Genomic DNA, 18016 nt, shown 5'->3' on the forward strand with positions numbered 1-18016 from the left:
AATGCAACGGCGCAATCGTAATGGCATCGGGTGCGTGCTGGGTCGACTTCGGATTGCCAGCCGATGAGCAGGGTCGTTTAGGGCGCGGCTCACAGGTGGCGACAGGTAAGATATGGAATAGACCAATCACATTCGAGTATTTCCGCGTCATTTTTGTTATTTTGAATTTAAAAATGGATGCAAAATACGCAAAATCACCTGGAAGAGGAGCAATACTGGCGAAATTTACAATTTATTTGTCAAGATGACATTTTTCAACACCAATGCACTATTGATACAGTGTTTATGCAAGCGTCGAAATTTAGAACGTGTGTCTGTGGAAGATAAAATGACAAAATGTCAAAATAATTTTTAAGTAAATTGTGACAGGAAACCGTGATGAGTAAGGCTCGGATTATATGCACGAAAAATCCGTAAAATATATAGGGTGTTCCGTCTAAACCCCACATTAGAAGTATTGGGAGTTGGTACAGAGTGGTTATAAATGATTTTCATCTAACCAGCTGTGAATTTTCCATGTAAAATAAAAAATGCCGCTTTACGAAAATAGGGGTACCTACTTGTTGTAACTCAAAATTAAAAAATCACCGTTTACTAAGCGTCCATTTCGAAAATAGACTTCAATTATGAACTTGTTTTCTTCCAAAGTATACATTATTATCAATTATTATTAGAAATTAGTTGAAACAATAAAAATTTAATTAACAACAATTTATTATTAATTAATAAGTGACACTAATGACAGAACTAGAGCTTTCAAAAAAAGTAGAGCGGCACAAATAAAGTTACATGCAAAAAAATTAAAAAGCTGGCTAGATGAAAATCATTTATAACCACTCTGTATAATCGTATTATTTGAAAATTGGTACATAGCCAATACCATTAAGTCCTCCTAATTGAAAATATTTTTAAAATGGCGGCACTTTTGGCTATACCGGAAGTCGGTCTCAACTTTCTTATTTTAAATGGAAAGGTATATTTTTTACTGCGTTTTTGGATTAATCGGATCATTTGAAGGGAGTTTTCATCAGCTTTCCCTATACCCAAATTTAGCCGTTTTTGAAATATTTGGAGTTTTTCAAAAATTTTTGGATCTGCACCTTCCACTTTAAAAATCGGTAACTCTGCCATTTTTTAAGATTTTGAATTCGTTTTTTTGGCGTTTGAAAGAGAAAGCTTAGATCCTTTTTCTGGTGTTTTCAAATTTTGAAAAAAAAGATAACATATCTCAAAATTTTAAGGTTACTTTCGTAATAATTCAAATACTCATAACTCAATTTTTTCAAATGAAATACCCCAATTTTTATTTTACAGAATAGAAGAGAATTTAATTGTGCATTGACCTGTATTAACATTCCCTATACCTAAATTTAATAATTTTCAAGTTATGGATTTTTTTTAAGACTACAGAAAATTTATAACTAGCCACACCCGTTTTCACATAGTTTGCTATGGAAATCAAAAATGTCAAAATTTTCTCTAAACAAACGTCAACAGTAAATTACTATTTGAGAAATAGAGCCAAAATATGAAGAATCAAGGTTATGCAAACTTAATTATTAGTGATAGGTTCTGCCATGCGATCATTATTTAAAGTTAAAAAGTAAGAAAAAATTATTTTTGTTTAATGAACGACATCATAATTTTGTTACACTCTCCATAAATATAAAATAAATTAATTAAATCTAAGTTTGAGTAGCTTGACTCTTCATATTTTGGCACTATTTGTCAAATAATAAGTCACTATCGACGTTTATTGAGAAACAATTTTGACATTTTTTATTTCCATAGCAAACTAACGAAAACGTAATAGATTTTCGACAGTCTTAACAAAAAGTCACCATAACTTAAAAATTATTAAATTTTGGTATAGGGAATGTTAATACAGATCGATGCAGAATTAAATTCTCTTCCATTTAGTAAAATAAAAATTGGGGTATTTTATTTGGAAAATTTGATTTATGGGTATTTGGATTATTACAAAAGTAACCTTAAAATTTTAGGGTTTATTATTTTTTTTTTCAAAATTTGAAAACAGCAGAAGAAAGATCTAAACTTTCTATTTCTAACGCCAAAAAAACGAATTCAAAATCTTAAAAAATGGCAGAGTTACCGATTTTTAAAGTGGAAGGTGCAGATCCAAAAATTTTTGAAAAACTCCAAATATTTCAAAAACGGCTAAACTTAGGTCTAGGGAAAGTTGATGAAAACTCTCTTGAAATAACCCGATTAATTCAAAAACGCACTAAAAAATTTAGCTTTCCACTTAAAATAAGAAAGTTGAGACCGATTTCCGGTATAACCGGAAGTGCCGCCATCTTGAAAACATTTTCATTTAGAAGGACTTAATGCATTATGGCTATGTACCAATTTTCAAACAAATATGATTATTCAAAATATGCACAAAATGTTAAGAAATATGCTCGAATATATGCCAAATATGACTCGATATGCAAAACTTTTAACAATAAAAAATCAAAGTTGGAATAAATTTTTATCCTCGAGTACACTAAAGTTTGTATTTTCATCATCTTGAACCGAACACGATGAACGAAAGAGAATAAATAAAGTGGATTTGCCTCAGACAAGCCGTTTTAATAACCTAGTAATTAAGCCTTTCTAAGAAATCTGTACTTTTCAGATCACATCACTTTAAACAATTTTACTAAAATTCATTTGTAGGCAACTACGTATTATAGAAGGATTTATTCGTTTTATACCAGGTGAATAAAAAAGTATGGAAGCTGTGAGCGCCTATTTTTAAATTAAATGTTGGGAATTATTTGTCAGCACTGCTAATCCGACAGAACGATATAAAAAAAAATACAGTTTTTGTAAATAAGTCAGGCTTGTAATAAAATTTATGGAATTAAACAAGTTTTTTTGATTTTATCCCGGCCAAACATTTTTTGCTTAAACTATTAAATGTTTTATCAAGAATAAAATTTTTCGAATTTCTTTTGTTTCTGCAAAAAGTGTATTTTTTTTAAATGACAACCCACTAAAAAAAAATTGTATAATTGTTTTGTATACTCTCCCAAAAACAACTGTGTTAGAGACTATCTACTTTATTAATTTAAAAACATTACATAAATTTTACAATTTTTAAAAGAAATCGTATAATTCAAAGCAAAACAAAATGTCGTTTTGAAAATACGATCAGATTTTTTATATTATTTTATTTTCCTACGACCATATACGAAATTACATATGCGCGAAAATTGGCAACATCGTACAAGGTCGAAAATCTGTGCGATTTGTTTTCGCACTGTGTGTTAGAAATCTAACGCACAATTCACATTCGAATGTTTTATATTTTTTCATTTAACGTATTTTTTTTGTATCCATTATAAAAAATAAATCGTGATGGAAAAAAATATGTTCGTAAGAAAAAAATTATTTATGATCGTAGGAAAAATAGTGTACAAAACTTGCAGGAAAGTGTCTAACGCACTCAACTTTTTCGAAGCATTTTAATTCTTAAATATTTTTTTTTCATACATCTTTGCATTGATTATAGATACCGGATGATTGTAAATGATTGTGATTTTTTTCTCAAGTTGGTGTCAAATTTAAAATTTTAGCTTGGCAACCTTGACTTTTAAATTCAAACGTCAAACTTTTATAGGCAAATGTCAACTCAAACATTCTGATGTACTTAACAAATTAGAAGGATACCAATAAATAATTCAGTGTTGCCAATAATTTTTTTTTGTTACAAACTTTAATAGTCACCCAGTATTTTGGTGTTGGGCAGGTCAGGTCAGGACAAGTTAGGGTGGTTTTTAAAAAATATGCCTTCTTTTCATTGGAAATTCTTGTTTGCTGTAGTATTTGTATTTTCTAATAACAAAAAATTGTTATCGTTTTGAATTTTGTTTCATAACTGAAGTGCCTTCACATTTAAAAAAGTCGTATTAATTTATGTCTTAAAAACAAAGCTGTTTTATCTGCCTCGCATATACCTACTCGTTTACAGGATGGACAAAATTGAAATAGTTTGAAAATTTTATTTTATACAGGTGTCCGGAATTCGGAATTAAAGTCGGTGGACGGTTTACGGAAATAACGTTTTTTTTTCGAAAACGGTCGTACAAAAATTATACAACAGAAATTTTTTTAAGAAAACTAGCCAATAAAACCGAATCTGTCAAAAAAAATTCAAAAAACTTCTTTCAAAGAAAATTTTAGGCCTTGAATAGACTGACTCCAGTGCTTCGGTCCAGTTAATTGGGGTACAAAATTTTTGATATTCAGCGTGAAAAAATTATTTTAGATGCGAGCTTTTGTAAATTTATGTCTACTCATTACTGAGATAATAAAAAAAAATAATAAATAAAAAATAATAAACAAAATAATAGAAACTTTTTTTCCGAACACCTAACTTTGGTAATTATGAAAATAACACTCTCTATAATTAAGATCATTAGGTATCATTATTTTGACTTTGCCTAGAGCAAAAAGTATGGATTTGCCTTCAGAAAATAATAATTAATAAAAAATAAAATGCTATAAAAAATTTGATCGTGTTATGAGATATTTTTATGTTTAAATTAGGCGAATTTTTTGTGGCAATATGATTTTTTTGCGACAAGAATAAAACGTGAATAATCCTAAGATCATAAGTTTTATAGTTTAAAACTTGTGTTGTTTTTGACATTTTTTCCAACACTATTTTGGGATCAGAAATTTTACTAAATTCAAAGAAATTTTTCAAAATAATGTTAAAATTGACAAAATTTCAGGATAAACGTACTTTATGTACTTCTAAATACGATGTGATTGACGACGTACTTTATACTGGGTGCGCCAGAACTCGTGCCCCAGAGAAAATTTTGAAGTTAGGTAAGATACCAGGAGCATGAAAAAAATGTTTAAAAAATTCTGTGTCAAAAAATTTTGACATTTATTTTTTGACATTTGACATTTTTTTATATCTATTTAATGATACTGATGATCTTGTATGTGTTTTTTTACAATTATTTAGTAAAGGGACAAAAATTTTGCCAATAAAAGCCACAAATAACATTAAAGAGAGTTGCAATTTAGGATACAGCTTCCTTGTTTCCTCTTTTAATAGCCTATACCAAAAAAACTTGGAAAATAATTTTTTTAATAGAATTAAATAGAGTCATTTTTGGCATTTTTCTCTGGGGCGCTAGTTCTGGCGCACCCTGTATAGAGCTAAAATCCGTTTTTCGTGATTATTACAAAACTATGAGAGATACGTATAGCACATGTTGATATTGACATTTTATTTGAAAAAAACTGAGTTATAGCCGTTTTTTTAACGTTATTTTTTTTAAATCATACATATACTAACTTTCGAAGATTTTTACGGAACCTCTGTGCTTGTACCTAAATATCAAATATGCATTAGGAAAATATTGACATTGAATTTATTATTAAATTGAAATTATAAATTATCGTAACTAACATGAACTCGCCCCTTGTTTTGATAGAAAATAAACACAATTCGACACTTTGGGGGAACAGATCGACATTTCTGGCAATCTCACCCTAAAATACATTTCAGATAGCTTTAAAAATAGTGAGGGACGTGAAGAGAAGGTCACTGAATAAATAATAACGGCATATCACTATAAAATCTCAGCTTTAATAGACTCGAGAGAATTCCATCACTAGCATTATATTCGTTTTAAGCCAGTTTAGAGAAATAAATAAACCTCGAATTTGGATTTAACTCATCACATGCCACACTAATTGAAATAAAAAGCTCAAGATTTACTCTAGATATTATTTGGGGTTGTGGAAAAATAAAATTTGTTAGATTCTGATGTGTTTTTCTCTAATTTATTAAATGTCATGCCTCCCTTAATTTATTTTTCACGTGTGTTATTACAAAAGGGCAATATTAATACCGGTTTTTTCCCTTAATACGAATATAATGAACCGTCGCCTCCTGAAGGGTGAAATGTATCCGTAGATTTCCGAGCATGCGCCCGAATTTTGCTGTAAAATGCGCCACCGCTGAAAGCTCGCAGCTTATTCCTGACGATTTTACCCCGAAAATCGAAATCAATATAAGTCTTGAGATGTTGAGGTGTAGACGTTTGTCCGTTCAGCTCCCATATGTTTATTGACATTTAAATCGATTGACAGTGAGTTACATACACTACCAGATCCAGACATAAACACGGCGCCGAATGGAAAAAACACAAGATTTTTTTCTATTCCGTCAACATGTGAGTGTGTGAGGAAAATCGTAGGTTATCATGCACCTGCACTTTGAGAGGACCATCAATGCGAAAAGTGATTGTTCCATTCTTTCGCTCACATGGATGGGAAAAGTGCCTGATGAACTGCCAGAGGTAAGGGACTTTTTTTATTAAAAAAATGTTTGTTTCTCATTTAAATGTAAATTAGGTTTTTTTTTTGATAATTTAGAATATCAGTGTGTTACCCGGCGCATCCACCATATTCTAATAAATTCAAATTTATGATTCATGAGTTATTTATACTAACAAAATTGACGGTAAGTATACACCAGGTAAACATTTATTTACTATTATTTATTACAAATAAACATTAACTCTTTATTTATCAACTTGTTGAAACACTAATTTTATTTTGTTCCTTCATGTTTGAAATAAATTCCAAAAAGTTCACAAAACGTTAAAACAAAAGTGAACAGGTTTCAAGTACAAAGTTTTTTATATTAATGAAGTGTCTTAAGTGGGCTTTTGTGTTTTCTCTAGAAACGTCATTTAATTGTAACATAATGAACTTTTGTTTCAAAATGCTTGGTTTATTTCAAAACTTTTTTAATATCGATTTTTATATTTATAGAATATTTAATTTTAAGACAAGAGTTCCCTATAAACATGTTTCTAAAAATACTACATTTTTTAAAGAGTTTTTCCCAATATTTCAGAATAAATAAAATTATAAAATTTAGTACAGCTGATAAGCTTTATACACCTAAACAAATTCCAAGATAAAATGTCGAAATTTTGAATCGATTTGTAACATAAATTTTAAAACTGATTTAGAAAAAAAAAATTAGAGTTTTGTTGCTGAAAGTGGCAAGAAACTACGGCAGAAATAGTTAGAGTACTTTTTTGTCTTAAAATTGAATATTCTATCTCTTACTTAAATTTGTAACAATATAAACGGAACAGCCTGTATATTTGATGAAATAATAAAAATACCTTTTTGGAAATAGTTGTTTATTTTTATAAATAACAAATAAAATAAACTAGTAATATAAGGTGAGTTAAAAAGGAAACGCAAATATGCTTTTGAAATTATTTAATTATTACTTCTATGATTATTTATTATAATTTAGTACAGCTGATAAGCTTTATACACCTAAACAAATTTCAAGATAAAATGTGTTAATCAGGGGCGTCCCAAACGGTAAAACGAATTGAATTTTTAAATTTTATACTGTTTATGGTTTGTAACATAAATTTTAAAACTGATTTTACTAAAAATCAGTAAGTTGTATCGAAAAAACGCAAAAGATCTTTTTTTTTTGAAAAACTACGATATTTTGTTGCTGAAAGTGGCAAGAAACTACAGTGGAAATAGTTAGAGTTCTTTTTTGTCTTAAAATTGAATATTCCATCTCTTTCTTAAATTTGTAACAATATAAACGGAACACGCTGTATATTTGATGAAATAATAAAAATACTTTTTTGGAAATAGTTGTATATCTTTGTAAATAACAAATAAAATAAATAAATAATATAAGGTGAGTTAAAAAGGAAACGCAAATATGCTTTTGAAATTATTTAATTATTACTCCTATGTTTATTTATTATAAATTATTATCACCAATTTAGTACAGCTGATAAGCTTTATACACCTAAACAAATTCCAAGATAAAATGTCGAAATTTTTAATTAGGGGCGTTCTAAACGGTAAAACGAATTTAATTTTTAAATTTTATGCTCTTTATGGTTTCTAATATAAATTTTAAAACTGATTTTACTAAAAATCAGTAAATTGTATCGAAAAAACGCAAAAGATCTTTTTTTTTGAAAAACTACGAAATTTTGTTGCTGAAAGTGGCAAGAAACTACAGCCGAAATAGTTAAAGTACTTTTTTGTCTTAAAATTGAATATTCCATCTCTTTCTTAAATTTGTAACAATATAAACGGAACAGCCTGTATATTTAATAATAATAATATTAATAATAAGCCTTTATGTAAATAAAATTACAACTTATATTTGATGAAATAATAAAAATACTTTTTTGGAAATAGTTGTATATCTTTATGTTGTATATCCTATGATTATTTATTATAATTATTATGATTAATTATAATTCATTAGGGTATAACATTTTGGTTTGCAGTTTTAGGAGTAATTCAATGGTTAAAATTTCACATGAGTGATTGTGCGATTCTTTTGAATCATGCTGTATATAAATTTTGAATTTTTATTAGCATACAGAATGATTACAAGTATGACTAACATTGAAAACAAAATTAATCATTAATTGCTTATTTATAAGACTTAATAATTTGACTTATCATTTGGATATTTTTTGAAAATACAAACATCAACTTTGAGTAATTTAATTGTCAGGTTGTATGTGAATGATGTCTAAAGTCTAAAAATATAATTTTTGTATTTTGTGAATATTTTATTTAAACTTATATGTATCACCCTGAATTTAAAAAAGTATGTAAGATAGATGAATTCTTGTCATATACCTATTTTTGAACCAATTTTGTTAATCTCTGAAATTACAAGAGACATTAATTTTTTTTTGTATACGCTCCCGAAAACAGCTGTTTTATGGACTCATTTGATTAAATTAAATTACAATTGAAAATTGTGGCTGTATTTTTTTAATTAGATGTCTTTAGCTTTTTAGAAAAATGTAGTTGAATTTAATTAATGAATTAATAAACTAGTGTTGGTGTTTGCTGTTTTATGGGTCGTTAGTTCTCAAATTAGAGAAAAATCAACTAATGGATGTTTAGAGTTTTTTAGGTTAACGATAATTTCATTCACATAAAACTTATCATTTCGTCGGAGAGAAGAAAATAACCGAAATGAGGATAAAAAGAATGAAGTAAAAATTACATTGGCTTTAATATTTGATTGGTCAATAATTGATAATCGATAAAAATAAATTACAACTGTTTGAATAATTAAAGTTCAGTAAAACTTTTCTGAGAAATATGTTTTAAAAAAATAATTTTTAATTAATAATAATTGTTATTATTAATAAAGAAATATTGGCAAGAATGGAATTGCTAGTAGTACCGATACCGTAAAACAAACAAAGTTTATATCAAGTACAAGGAGTTACAAAATAATAAAGATTGTAAACTAGTAAATAATTAATTTCCCCATTATACGAATGAAAATTTGTTTAATGTTTTGTACCCACATAAACTCAGATAGCATAAAAAACATTTTTCAAATTAGAACTGACACATTATTTCAGTTTGTGATAAAGTTCAGTGCGGTGTTAATTAAATAAGCACGGAAAAATTTAGAAACCAGTTTTGATACCAATATTTTAGCGTAGTGAAAAATCAGTTTTCTATGTCTAAACGTTTATCTTCTATTTTATCATTTGTTGAAACTTAATCTAAAATAATTTAAAGCTTCTATTACTCGGCAATGTTTAAAATCTTCTACTTCAAAACTTTCAAAGAATCAAAATTCTCAATTTTGAAATCAATTTTTCTAAAGCGTTTAGTAGTATATTATTTTATTAGGAGTAAAAGTGACAAATTTTGTGGCGTTTTGCCAAACGTAGTGAGGCAAATAATTCAGCTGAGCCACATAAACTCATTTCTACTCCGAATAACATATACTATTTTATCCGCAAACGCATTCAGATCGAGAGTAAAGAATAACACTATAATTAGCAATAAATTAACATTACAATAATGCTTAAACATCACGCGTCAGTATCGGAATTTGTGTCGAAATTTTTGAAATTGTTCATTAATTTAACTATGCATGACTAGTGCAGTTAGTAGTGCTAAATGTGGAAAATAATAAAAAAAATTACTTTTACTTGTAACTTTTAGTCACTTGTGACGTTTGTGGATAAAATTTGTAATAAATTGATTAACGGACAGTTTTACATTAAAATTTGATATAAATATAAATTAAATCATTTCTTATAAAATTTGTTGTATTTTACGTTCAAATCTCTCGGTGATTATACTCGTAGTTGATCTAATTTTCTTTCTTTGCGAACCCGGCTTGATGGGGGTTCTAAAATAAGACAGGACGTGAATTTTCCACCCGTGTTCGCATTTTCACGCTGAAATATCGAATTTCATAGCAATTTCTTTAGTCATTAATGATTTGTTTTTCCATCGTCTACGGTTATTATTTTTCCACTTTGACAAGATGACACCTTGCCTCGCCAATGATTGAAGTGCTCGGACAATCTATTTATAAATTTTTATCTAGGTCGCAAGTACAAGTGAAATAATGTGATCATAAGGGTGATGAGTTTGTCGCACCCTCACCATATTTCATCGACTTATAATGGATCCGGATATGCATCCATTGTCACGCCTCGACCCGAATTATCAAAATTAAAAATGAAAAAATATGTAACAAAAGTTTTATGAAATTAATAAAGTAGGGTGCTTATAAAGGAGAGAAAAAGGAACGAAATGATTGATTCTTTGTTATGACGGGTGTAAATAAAATATGAGCCACCCTAATTCCCCCTATTAGGTCGGATTTAAACTAAGCGAGTAGATTTATTGTGTTGAAGAAAATTTATAGATCAAGGTGGTTCCTGTGACGTACAATTATTTTTCTCAAATTCTGTAATTTCAGATAATTGGTTTTCAAATCATCGATTTTTATGTGTTATTATTTGAAAGCGTTTCTCTCGTAAAAAACACATTAGAAGGAATATTTCTTGAAATGAAATCCTTTAAACGTTATGACTATTGATTTTTTCTAATCAAAAGCTTTACGATAACGCTGGCTATAAAATAGGTAAATATTCTTTGCGAAATGTTCAATAACAAAAACGTATGGTAAGTTTATGATTCAAATAAATTTTATTGTTGTATAACTAACGTAATTGTTTTTCTTCTCTTTTGTCTTAAAATCATTTGTTTTAATTTGCAACAACAAAAAAAACACCTGCATTAATTATTAACGCAATGGTATATTTTAACATTACGTTGTTTATTTTAAATTTATATACTGGCTTGTTATTATAATACTTGTTTGTTAAACTAACTAATTAAACATACAGGGTATCTCCAGCGAGTTGAAAATGTCTTAAATGGTAAAATTAAATAAAAATTATATAGGACATTGATAGATACTAATCTAGTCCATCGCCTAAAATTATTTTCAACTATACAGCGTGTCTCAAAAATAAGTTACAATACAAACTTGTGTTTTTTTAAATGAAACACCATATGTTTCTTAGCGTTTTTTAAATGTAGATTTTTATGACATTGTTTTTAAGTTAAACTTTTATTGGTCAATTTGGCTTCATTTTAAAAATAAGACGGTTTTTTTGACGAAAATATGCAATTTTTGAAAATTTATTACACAAAAACTAAAAGATCTAGAAATATTTTACTACCGCAAAGAAGAAGGTATAATGTATAAGGTTATAACATTTTTTAGTGTGTTGCATTTGCAAAGATAAAAAAATGAAGACGATTGTTAAAAGTTCAATAATTTAAAAAATTTAAATGGAACACCCTATTTATTGTTTTTGCATTAAAAAGATTATTAAATTGTCTTTCTAAAATTATTTACTTTTAGGTGTTTATAATCAATAACTAAAAAGATATTTAACGTTAAACATTAAAAAATAAGTACTATTGTTTCAGTTGCCAAAAAGTGCACAGTTGCACAAGAGATGGAAGAAATATCAGTTAATAATCATTTTTTTTTGATAAACAATTTACCAGTTTATAGATGTAAAAGTAAAAAATTGGGTGTTCCATTTAATTTTGTTTTTTGCAAAACACTAGAAAATTGCTACAGCTGTACTTTCTTCTTTGCAGAAGTAAGAAAAAATTTGTTCTAGCTATCTTAGTTTTTGTGTAATAAATTTTTTAAAAGTGCATCTATCAATGTCTAATACAATTTTTTGTAATTATACCATTCAAAGATCACTAATGGACTTTTTCAACTCGCTGTTTGTATACAAATTCATTTCTCTAAAATCAACAATAATAGAATTTTTTTACTGATGAATTTGAAACTGTTTGCAAACAATGAGAATCTTTCATTAACAAACCACACATCACCAACTGGTCATACATCTTTTGCACATCATTGAATTTAAATAATTGGACTAATACAAAATTTAGTCGTTTTTTAAAACTTTACTTAAAAATAGGAAAGGGGTCCAGCCTGCATAAATTTTCCCTCTGCAACTAAATAGACATATCGCAGGTTGTTTTGCTTTAGGGAGTTGAAGGTTCATTACGGATTAAAGACGATGTCAAACATTATTAGTGCCGCATAGGGGTGCGAATTCGCGAGGAGATATTTTCAGTGGTATTGGACCCCTATTTCAACTTTGAAGGTTTCACAGCTTTGGGATTAATCCCGAATCAAGGACATTAAAACTGCCACATCATGACATCGTAAAGATTCACTACAGAAAAAATGGTGTTTTTAACATGTTTTTTTCATATTAATAAAATAAACGACTTGGAAATTTATCAGAGCTTTAATCTTTGTATCGGAGACAAAACACCCCATAAACAAACTCGACAATTACACACTACCCACACTCGTACAAATTTCCTCCCAGTCCAAACCAATTACTAGACAAAAGAAGACGTTTCCTCCCTAATCCACTACCCTCTTATCTAGAGAATAAATTGATCGGTTATTTTTATCTAACCGTAGTTCGGGACGATTCGAGCACTTAATCAAGTCCAAACTCCCCCTTCTAAAGTTAGAAGTTAGTTTGCATTACAAACGCCTAAGTGCAGGTATTTGGGCTCTTTTATATGTGAAATTACATTATTCACAAGTCAGGAACGTAAACACATTACGCTATGCAGCGACAGAGGGTCGGAAAATCGATTTTTCGTACAGCGTACAAAATAGTGACTTACTCGACGAGCAGTCATTAAAGCGTCTTTTAAGAGGAAAGTGTAGAAAAATTGAGAAGAGTGCGTTCGCGTGACGTGAAACGTTTACTTTAACCCACAAATCTTCTAAAGAGGTTTTGAGGAAAGCATGTTTTAAGTCAATTGAGCGGAAATAAAAAAACACAAATTTTTTTGGAGCTAAAAGTCACCCATACAGAATGTATTTGCGATATAAAAATACAGGTTGACTCACGTAAGATGACAAACTTTTACATAGATTTATATATGAACATAGATTGTATTGTATGTTGCATTTTACTTTTGTAATGTTCGGTATCTTTGGTGAATCAGACTGTATTTGAAAAGTTATATAGTGGTTCCAAATGTAGACAATATTTTTTTCAAGTATACAAGAAATGAATAAAAATGTTTGTTTTAAACTAAACTGTCATGGGTGGGCTTTTTATATCTTATAAAATAATTTGTTTTTTTTTTAAACACACTGCTTGTGAAAATTGATAAAACAAACTGAGTCGGAAAAACAAAGTTGTTGGTACTTAAAAAAAAAGTGCAGACTTTTGAGCTATAGTATTGTTTAGCATAAAGCAACTTAAAAAAAATTTTGAAGAAAAATTGCATCTGATATTGTTAAGTTGTAACACAACAATTTACTTTACATATTTATAGTAGCTAAAATCTTTAATCTTTCAGCTGTATAATTATTGAAAATTAGTCTTTTTTAAAATAGATAACATTTTATTTTTTTAGTGTTTGTGTTTATTGTCTTTTAAAAACATAGATATTTGTCAAATGTCAGATATGTAAATAAATCAAATTGACTAAATGAATGAGACATTATAAACTATACTCAGGAATGTAAAAATGGTGTTTTATTAAAAAAAAGGGTAATTTATGTTGTAAGGCATTTCTATCAGCATACAGTTGTTAAAACAGTCGGAAATAATTCTTTCAAAAGATTTTTAAACTTAAAATAATATAAATTTGCATAAATAAATTATGCACTGTAATAGAGCCAAGTTTATTTTATTTCTGTTGTTGAAAAACAAGAAGTTTTATTGCTGTTTTCAGTCTTGAACCAGATACATTTTTAAATACATATTTTATTTCTTAGTAATCTAAAAAATGTTAAAAACTTATTGCTTTAGTTATTTTAAGTCAAATGTTCAATTTTTATTTGCCCTTAAGAGCATATAAGACAAATTTAAACACTTTTGAGGTAATGAGAGACTTAAATTTTCTGATTCGGTAATTAAAATTATGTATTATCCTTCTGTTATAACTTATTTCGTAATTAATTTTTTCTTTATTTTTTCAATACGAATACGAATTTTAAAACTTAATTAAAAATAAGTTATTTGTAACTTTAATTTAATAACGTATCGTTTGAAACAAAAAACCATTGTTAAGAATTTAATAAATTTTGATGGATGCGCCGGGCTAGAAATAAATATCAATGTTACAAGTTTTTCAAAATGGTAAGAAATATAATTTTTGTAATTATTGATTTGCTTAGTAAACACAAAGACTTTTTGCCCAATTTCTTTCTTATTGATGAATAATTAATAAAAAAATATATAAGCAAAAATATTTATTTCGCTTTTACATTGTTGTATGCAGATTGTTTTTTAATAAATGAAAACACATTAATTGCTAATTCTTAGAAATCTTCCTCTAAACATAAAAGACGTTAGAAAAAGTTAGTAATATTCTAGCAAAAATAATTCACGTTACAACTGATATAATTCAGAGCAAAAGCAGATTTATCTCAATGAAATATCACAAAAATTGCTTTTGAAACCGAATAATATGCCAAAAACTTCAATTAATTAATGAAATGAAATCAATACTCGCTATGAAACAAAATGGATATTCAATTTAAAGTTGAACCTTTGACATGATTTATTTTCCAAATGAAATATTTTTTTTAATTAAAAAAATTGTTATTGTTAATTTTTGGAATTTTTGTGTCAACTCTCATAAAACGTTATAGCATCCATCGACGAACTTTCCCAAGTTTTGCTTTTATTCCGAATCAGGCCACAGTTTTGGTTTAACGTCCCACTTGTGAATATGAAAGAGTTTCTATCTAGGCCAAAGTTAGCAGAAAGTGAGATGGAGAATTTTCATTTCGTTTTATTAGAAAACGTGTCGGAAATCGCACCAGACTTACACTTTAATAAATCGTCAAGAGTCCTCTTAGAACTGAAAAAAACTAACAGTTTGATGTGGAAATTGTCCAATTTGAGATTAATTATTGCAAGGTCCTCATTTAGCGGAAATTACAAATCAACATGGTCCACTCCCACCAAATTACTCAACGAAATTGAAATTGACAGTTCCAATCAGGAAATAACAAATTACCATCGACAAGATTAGAAAAATCAAACTTCCTTTAGAATTCATTCATCGATTTTTGTTGTTTCAGGACGAAGGATGGAAACTGAACAGGACAAATTACTATCAAGAAGGCTGGCTTGCTACAGGCAACGTTAGGGGTATCGTTGGGGTGACTTTTACAACGTCGCATTGCAAGAAAAACGTTGAATTTCCGCTGAGGACGAACTATAATCTAAGGGGACATCGATCTGAGGTAAAAATAGAGTTTTAAAGTGCGTTTGACCGAAAGCTCATTGATTTTAACTCTCATTCAATCAACAAGTGTTCTTTTGAAAACAAAAGAAAGCGAAATTAGAAAGCAAAAATTTTATTTGGCTTATAATTTCTCGAAAAAAACGGCAAGACTGCATTAATTCAAACAGCGTTCACTTTCTTAGTTAAATTTAAAATTATTCAATACGACAAGCGTCTCTAGAATTTTTCACTCTTACATTTCACACTGATTTTGCAAATAGCCACTTTACAATTTTAGAAAAAGTACAACTAGTTTTGGAACAAAAAAAAATTAAACGTTCTTAGAGCGTGTTTCAAAAATAATATTTTTCTACAATCATGACAAAAAATTAATTTTTTACATTGAAATTCATACGCGATATTGATCATTTGTTGTTAAGTGCACAAGACAATATTTTTTTTAATAAAAAATTGGAAGTGCCAAAAATCGATTAAAATTTTGCCAAGAATCGAGAAAATTAAAAATTTTAAAATTTCTCCAAATGCACACATAGGAGTGCAAAACACCCAGAAATAAAGTTTTGAAAAATGTTGTGTATGTATGAATATATTGGATTTGAGCAGAGAAACTGTCGGCCAGTGTGGTGGTGTCAGCATTTTTTTTCTAATTCACAATACAATTCAGATAAATGTCAAAAGAGCGCGAAATTTAAACATGTGCACAACTAATAACAATTTTTTTAATTAAAAAAAAATTTCATTTGTAAAGTAAATCATGTCAAATGTTCAACTTTAAATTGAATATCCATTTTGCTTCATAGCGAGTATTGATTTTATTTAATTAGTTGAAGTTTTTGGCATATTATTCGTTTACCAAAAGCAATTTTTGTGATATTTCATTGAGATAAATATGCCTTTGCTCTGAATTATATCAATTGTTTTTTGCCAGAATATTACTCATTTTTTCTAACATCTTTTATTTTAAGGGGCAGATTTCTAAGAAATAGCAATTAATGTGTTTTCATTTATTAAAAAAACAATCTGCATACAACAATACAGCGAAATAAATATTTTTGCTTATACATTTTTTTATTAATTATTTATCAACAAGAAAGAAATTGGCCAAAAAGTCTTTGTATTCATTAAGTAAATCAATAATAACAAAAATAATATTTTCTATCATTTTAAAATCGTTCACTTTTAGACGACTTGTAACATTGATATTTATTTCTAGCCCGGCGCATCCACCAAAATTTATTAAATTCTTAACAAAGGTTTTTTGTTTCAAACGATACGTTATTAAATTAAAGTTACGCATAACTTATTTTTAATTAAGTTTTAAAATTCGTTATCGACGTATTAAAAAATAAAAAAAAAATTAATTACGAAATAATAAATTTTAACTACCGAATCAGAAAATTTAAGTCTCTCATTACCTCAAAAGTGTTTAAATTTGTCTTATACATAGGCTCTTAAGGGCGAATAAAAATTGAAAATTTGACTTAAAATAACTAAAGCAATCAATATGTTTTTAACACATTTTAGATCCCTAAGAAGGAAAATATGTATTTAAAAATGTATCTGGTTTAAGACTGAAAACAGCAACAGAACTTCTTGTTTTTTAACAACAGAAATAAAATAAACTTTGTCTTATTATAGTGCAAAATTCCCGCTTTGCAGCAGATAGGTACGGGTTCGAGCCCCGGTAAAGTCAGCAATTTTTTTCTAATTCAAATTCAAATACAATTCAGATAAATGTCAAACGATTGTGGGCGCTTAAGAGCGCGAAATTTAAACATGTACACATGTTCTAATAAATATAATAAGAGAAAGAGAGAACGCATAAGAGCAAATAAGAGAAAGAGAGCATTGACTTCGCGCCTCATCAGGTTTCGCCTTAGAATGAAGCATTACTCACCTTGGTATGTAATCTACAACCGTATATGTAATGTTGACATTTCTAACCTTGAAGAAAGTGTCTATTACCTACTTCTATGGCATATTAAAGTCTTATTTTAAGGGCTAGGGTTGTTTTAGTAATATAATTTTTATAAAATATTTTTTTGATAACATACGAACTACGATACGACATACGTCAACAACTAGTACCCTACTTGATTTTTTAAACGGAAAAAAAACCAAAAATTTTATGAAAATTCTGCAAATATGTCAAGATTTATTGGTGAAAAAAGCCTATGAATACTTTGTAATTTTTGGGAATGCAGTACTACCAATTCACATTCGCGCACGATTTATTTTAGACTTTTTTTTGTAAAAATTACAAATTGACACACCTCACTTCACTTATTTTATTATTATTATTTGACCCGGCAAAAGAAGAAGAAACCATTTGCCAGATAATTATTTTCATTTTCTGACAAATAATTTC

General features: G+C 28.1%; 1 protein-coding gene across 1 annotated transcript in view; it reads left to right on the forward strand.

The window, feature by feature from the left end:
* Window positions 1-6062: 6062 nt before the first annotated feature.
* The window catches only part of LOC123010213 (tubby-related protein 4), a 41090-nt gene continuing 29136 nt past the window's right edge, over window positions 6063-18016 (forward strand). The window contains exons 1-2 of the mRNA XM_044406917.1: window positions 6063-6332; window positions 15482-15646. Coding sequence (XP_044262852.1) covers window positions 6237-6332; window positions 15482-15646 — 261 coding nt within the window. The 5' untranslated portion in view covers window positions 6063-6236. The remainder of the gene's footprint in view (window positions 6333-15481; window positions 15647-18016) is intronic.

This window comes from Tribolium madens, unplaced genomic scaffold (genome assembly GCF_015345945.1).
Source record: "Tribolium madens isolate multiple individuals breed KSU strain unplaced genomic scaffold, Tmad_KSU_1.1 Scaffold_7;HRSCAF=85;Tcas5.2_LG10, whole genome shotgun sequence".
NCBI classification, from domain to species: Eukaryota; Metazoa; Arthropoda; class Insecta; order Coleoptera; family Tenebrionidae; genus Tribolium; species Tribolium madens.